The sequence below is a fragment of the Cajanus cajan genome, chromosome 8 (assembly GCF_000230855.2).
Source record: "Cajanus cajan strain Asha chromosome 8, NIPB_CcT2T_4, whole genome shotgun sequence".
Classification (NCBI taxonomy): Eukaryota; Viridiplantae; Streptophyta; class Magnoliopsida; order Fabales; family Fabaceae; genus Cajanus; species Cajanus cajan.
In genome coordinates, this window is record NC_138524.1 from 57,476,857 (window position 1) to 57,482,856 (window position 6,000).

General features: G+C 32.4%; 1 protein-coding gene across 11 annotated transcripts in view; it reads right to left on the reverse strand.

Annotated features, from left to right (window-relative positions):
- The window catches only part of ABA3 (molybdenum cofactor sulfurase (LOS5) (ABA3)), a 69,888-nt gene extending 64,200 nt beyond the window's left edge, over window positions 1–5,688 (reverse strand). For 3 of the 11 annotated variants that reach the window (XM_020382691.3, XM_083062833.1, XM_083062834.1), the window contains exons 1-10: window positions 5,414–5,686; window positions 5,104–5,202; window positions 4,892–4,950; window positions 4,368–4,528; window positions 3,445–3,596; window positions 3,241–3,367; window positions 711–816; window positions 582–627; window positions 310–348; window positions 81–237 (exon numbers count right to left, since the gene is read on the reverse strand). In XM_020382691.3, coding sequence (XP_020238280.2) covers window positions 81–237; window positions 310–348; window positions 582–627; window positions 711–816; window positions 3,241–3,367; window positions 3,445–3,596; window positions 4,368–4,528; window positions 4,892–4,950; window positions 5,104–5,202; window positions 5,414–5,531 — 1,064 coding nt within the window. In that variant the 5' untranslated portion in view covers window positions 5,532–5,686. Of the gene's footprint in view, window positions 1–80; window positions 238–309; window positions 349–581; window positions 628–710; window positions 817–3,240; window positions 3,368–3,444; window positions 3,597–4,367; window positions 4,529–4,891; window positions 4,987–5,103; window positions 5,203–5,413 lie in introns of all 11 variants that reach the window. The other 8 variants (XR_002241350.3, XM_083062832.1, XM_083062831.1 and 5 more) reach the window with 7 other exon arrangements.
- Window positions 5,689–6,000: the final 312 nt, after the last annotated feature.

Here is a 6,000-nt window from a genome sequence, read left to right on the forward strand (position 1 = left end):
TAGTAAATGATATCATTATTCATGATGCTAAATTAATGTAATAAATTGGATATTTTATATGTTTATCCAATTCTGAATACCTTGATATTGCTGATACAGTTAGAGAATTCAGGATTTTGAAGCCATGGTGGATAGATACTATGCTCAAGAATGAAATAGTTCCATCCTCAAACAGTTCCTCAATACCTTCCCTTCTATTAATGAAATCAATATCAGCAATCGATGCACTAACTGTTCCTGTGATGAGATCCAACCAATCAAATAACTAAGTATAAACCACAAGAAGAATGTAAATGCTAGGCCACAAACCTCCACTAAAATAAGTCTTCTTCAGTAACTTGGCAGCATCTGTAATGTAAAAGAACAAGATAATTAATAACTAACAGACAAGTAATTTCATCATGATATATATAATACCAACATAGTCATAGATGACTGTATTGTACTTAAATGTCAGAGATTGATGAATAAATAAAAGAATGAAGTATAATTCTAGTTTCTAGACAAGGTTCAGAAAATTATCAAATCATGTAGACTGCATAAAATTATAATATATCAATCATTCACAAACAGTAACTTACCATTTCGAACAATGAGAGCTCCAAGCCCAGTTGGATAGCCAAACAGCTATCAGAAATGCAGAAGAAAAACCATCAATTTTCAAAGAAGTCCTTAATCAAAACAAAAAAATAAAATTTATGCTCTTATACCTTATAAAATGAGATAGCAACAAAATCTGCAGGATACTTAGACAAATCAGGTGGCATGGTAGCACATCCCTTTGCAGCATCAATCAAGACCATCCATTGTCCATTTCTTATTGGAATAAAAAATAAATAAATAAAACAGATAAGCAAATAGACAATTATTGATACTTGAAAGAATTTCCACAGGTATAAAGTTCTCTCTCCATAGTTATATAGACACGCATTAAACAAACATATAAAGAGAAAGTGAGTGGCTCAAAAGAAACCATCCATTGTCTATTTCTTGTGAAAAAAAAAATGTAAGCAGATAAGCAAAAAATAAAATATGCAATAATCGATGCTTCATAGAATTTCTGAAGACAAATAAAGCTCTCTGTTATGAACCTTTGTGTAGGATTGAGTCATGGTAGACACCTTGTAATCTATAGTGAAGGCAAGGCGTAGACTCGTCCTTGACTAAGCCCCTCCTAAGCCAACCACAGTAGTTTTCTGACAACATAATTTCTGATGATTTCATTCCAACTCTAAACTGCCTTTTTAGTGTACAGTTATCAATACGAGATCCTCAAAGAATCCTAATCTATAGGATGTTATCTAAATTTTGTTCTAGCCAAATCCAAAATAAATTCAAAACTGAGGCTGATAAGGATTCTGTTAAGCATAGTCTTATCTTATCAACACAGAAAGAAATCCCAAATAAAAATATAAAATTATCCTAATCTGAACAGCTGATAAGGATTCTGTTATGCATAATCTTATCTTATCAAAACAGAAGGAAATCCCAAATCACCTGGAAAGAAAAATCTAAAATTATCATAATCTGAGCAGAGAATAAAAATATGAAATTATCCTAATCTTCCACAATTTTCCTGGCATTGATATTGCTTCCCATTAACTGCATGCATATCACTCTCTCAAAGTGACTTAAACAAAACATAGTAATTCATCTTGATAGTCTTCAATTGTTGTTGGGATCTCCATCATAAAAATGCATGCAAAAAATACACAAAGTTCTAATGGTGTTCCACTAATGGTCAATTTAGAGTGGTGTCTTTGGTAGATTTACAGAGAGATTGTTAAGTTGTGATCCATTCCATGTTCTTTTTCTTTCCTCTTTCATTCTTGGTATAGTTTTTGAAGATTTCTTATCATCTTGCATATTGGGAAAAACCCAAGTCCTACAACGACTAGAGATTAGGCAATTAAATAGTATATAAGTGGAAAGCAACCCTCGCTTTACAAGCCGGTTTTGTAGGGTTGAGTTAGACTTAAATCCATTATTCTAAGATGGTATCAGAGCTATCCTAGATTCTTAAAAATGGGTCACCCACCATTGATACATGTGCCATATACATGAGGGGGTGTATTGAGAGAGAAAAAAAAAAAAAAAAACTCAAGTCCCACTAATCCTAGATCATTAAAAAGGACCACCCACCATTTATCCACGTACCAAGCCCAATAGTGCTGGACGTGGAAGGGTGTATTGGGAAAAACCCAAGTCCCACATCGACTAGAGATTAGGCAATTAAATAGTATATAAGTAAAAAGCAACCCTCACCTTACAAGCCAGTTTTGTATGGTTGAGTTAGGCTTAAATCCACTATTCTAAGATTGCATATGTATTTCTGCCTTCTGTTAGTGTATATGGGTTACAACAAAAAGAGAATATTTGTTTGTTAGTCCTTTTTGCTTTCTCTTAATAATTTTTTTTCTTGTCAAAATCAATAATTTTTTTTCTTGTCAAAAACAATACAATTACAAAGTACTAAAATTAAAGTAAAAATAACAGTAAAACCAAACCCAGAAACCATGATTATTATAACAGAGAAGTGTTCAGCAATATATCATATGTAAATGTAACTATACAAATGCACACACAAATCCCAAAGTCAGGCCTCTAGTATTTAGGAATCTAGCATATACAAAATGTTTACACAAGAAAACTTGCATACATGGGTTCACATATTATAGGTTATAGTTTATTTAATTACTATCTATCATCTACTCTTTTCAAAATACAGAATATTTTTCCTTTAAAAAATAAAACATAGAGACTATTTTGAATGAAGACATACAAGGAAGTAAAAAAACGCATGGCATAATCAATTAGACATACAATACAAGCTATATGATTGAGTCTGCACTGTCAAATAGTTAAATATGTTGAGTGGGGAGCATAACATATGTTCAGAAATGTATCATATGTAAATATAAATATATACATGCACACACAAATCCCAAAGTCATACCTCTAGTAATTAGGAATCTAGCATGTACAAAAAGAGTACATAACAAAATTTGCATACATGGGTTCAGAATTTAATGGTAATAGTTTATTTAATTTCTATCTATCATACATTCTTTTCAACATACAGAATATCTTGCCTTCCAAAATAACATAAAGAATATTTTGAATGAGGACATAATAAATTGCATATCATAATCAATTTTACATACAAGCTATATGTTAGAGTCTGCACAATCAAATAGTTAAATATTCAAAAATCAAGTCATTTTTCATAGAATGATTTACTTGCAAGCTGAAGAAATTCCCAAAATCTTGCTCGAGTCTTCTTTGATAATCTTCACCAAGTCCATGCCAAATCTCAACCCTGAGAAATTGCACTCTGAGGGAAAGGCAAACAAATTATACACAACACCTGCATTGAACGAACAGATATAAGGTAAGTCACCTAAATCCAGATTCCAGAAACATATCAATGACCTCAACAGTTACCTGTTGGCTCTCCTTCCAGTGATCCAGCTACTTTTCTCCTTTGAATCTCATGTAGTGATACCTTCGTAGAAATCAGTTCTCCTGTTATTCCAGGATGTATATCCTCTTCAATATCTACCGCAATGGCCGATGCTCCTTGACCAAGAGCATATCTATACTAGTTAAGGAGGTACACAGAACAGTATCATTAATAATTTACTATAGCAAAGCAATCATAATGAAAAAAATTTAAAAACACATTTATATTTATCAGACAATGACAGAAAAATGTCATTAAAGCAGTGTTCCTGCAAGATAAGATTATATTTGATAACAGAGTCAGAAGAGATAAGGCATTCTCTAAATCCAAACTTGAGAAATTAAAAGAAAATCACTAGAAAAAAAATTACACACACACATATAGTTGAGTACCGAAGTCCCATTGAACAGAAAAATAATTTGAAAAAATTGGATTAGAGTCACATCAGGGACAAAATAAATATATTAATGACTTCTGGACATTTAATGCTATGATGAATAGTGCTAGAAACACACTTCTAATACACTTTTTACTATTGATTAAAATTTATTGAAAATAAAAACTACAAAATCATGAGTAGGGCCTATTATATAGGAAATAGGACCAACAAAATTTTGTGATTTCTAATAAATTTCAACCAATGATAAATAGTGTGATCCTAGCATTCTAATGGCAAGATTTATTTATCCCACTTTACTAACTTAAATACATTGTATAACAGCAACATATTTAACCGTAACTATCATGGAATATCCATTCTTTTTCCTTGCAACAGCTTTGTGACAAGAAAGTGAACACTAGAATATCATTTTCTACCTCCATGTTGTACCCTCCACTCTCCTGGAGTGGGACAAAGGCAATTATTGTATAATTGAATAACATCATTTTTTATCATGCAGGATACTCTCTTATTCCAAGAACACTATTATGATTCTCCATTGTATACATAAAATTACTGTTACAACACCACGGAAAAGCCTCTCCAACCAGCTTCAGCGCTGCTGTTGCCCCTGAGGTAAATACACATTTGTATTCTTTGGGAGATGCATTGCAGTAGTCAAGGACCTGTATGACTGATAGTTAAATAGCAAATGTAGAAATTTCCAGAACAGATATCAAAAAGTACAAAAAGAAACACCAACAGCAATTTCCTAGTGAGCAAGCAACAGCTAGTTGGGACAAACCTAATTTGGTGACCCACCCCAGTCAACCAAAGTAAAACAAAGTAAACCCCCAGGCAAATTAATGACATTCAGTACGCCTTCTTATATTATCCAGCAATGAAATAGAACAGATGTTTGCATAAAAATATTAGCAGCAACTTTTCTCTTTATAAGATCTATCAATCCAGAAACTAATCCCAATTTATCAATATTTAAGTGAAAAGAACACGGTCAACATGTTTACTAATTGCACATTTACTTATACCTGCTGGCGGGCATCCCTCACGATCTCAAGAGTTGCAGAACTGGAATCACTTTGGCTATCTAGTATCAAGATTAAGGAATTTCACTTCATAAAGACTGTGTCAACCACCAAATACAAAAACTCACTCTGCATTCAGTATTAAGAATCCTTCTGACAGAATCCGAAAGTTGTAAACTATTGAAGTGTAACGATTATCAATCATAATAGGATACGAGGATTTCCGTATACGTTAGTGGTTAGATCATTGAAAACTGATTCCATTTGCAGGTCAGAGTATAAAGTCGCACCAGCATGATCCAAGTATACAAGATCTATTATCTCGAATCGGAAAAACATAAAACAAATAAGAAAAGAATTGTCCACTCGCAATCGCACAGTTGAAACAGAGATTTTTAATTCATTGATAACTAAAGCTGATAAGTGATAACCAACGGGGATTGATAAAAAGGATGTTAATCGGAAACGGAAACAATATCGAGTTTTCTTAATGCATAGAAAAGATGAAGTAAGTATGAGTATGACCTTGTAATTGTAATCTCTTGAATTCAGTGGCTCGAATTTGATCAATGGACTTGGAGCCGTTAGGATAGCCATAATATTCACCAAACTCTCTGAGAAATTGTTCTTTGGCATCGCTCATGTTGAAGTCAAGACTCAATCAAGAACTGTGTAAGAAGAACCCGTTAGGAGTTTGAAAGGCGAATAAAGAGGGTATAGAGAATAAGTTAACGGAAACTATTGCAGAAACGTTTCTTCCATGAGTCCATGACAGATGGAGATCAATATATGACGCGTCGTTTCCCCACTTCACCAAGATCCCGACAATTTTTTTTTATTTTTAATTAATAATTACCGGTCTCGTTCACGCAGCCAAACATTAATAAATAAAAGAAAATCTAAAAGAATGTTTTCTACACTTAAAAAAATATTTTAGTCTTAAACATCTTTTTTATCTTTTACTCACATGTCAAATCTATTCTTGCTTTTCACATGTCAAATCATTTTACGCACGTCATAAGAAAAATTCTACAACCTCCGAATATCTCGAAATACATTTCGAATCTTTAAAAAAATTAATTTAAATTATAAAATATTAAATTAAATAATTA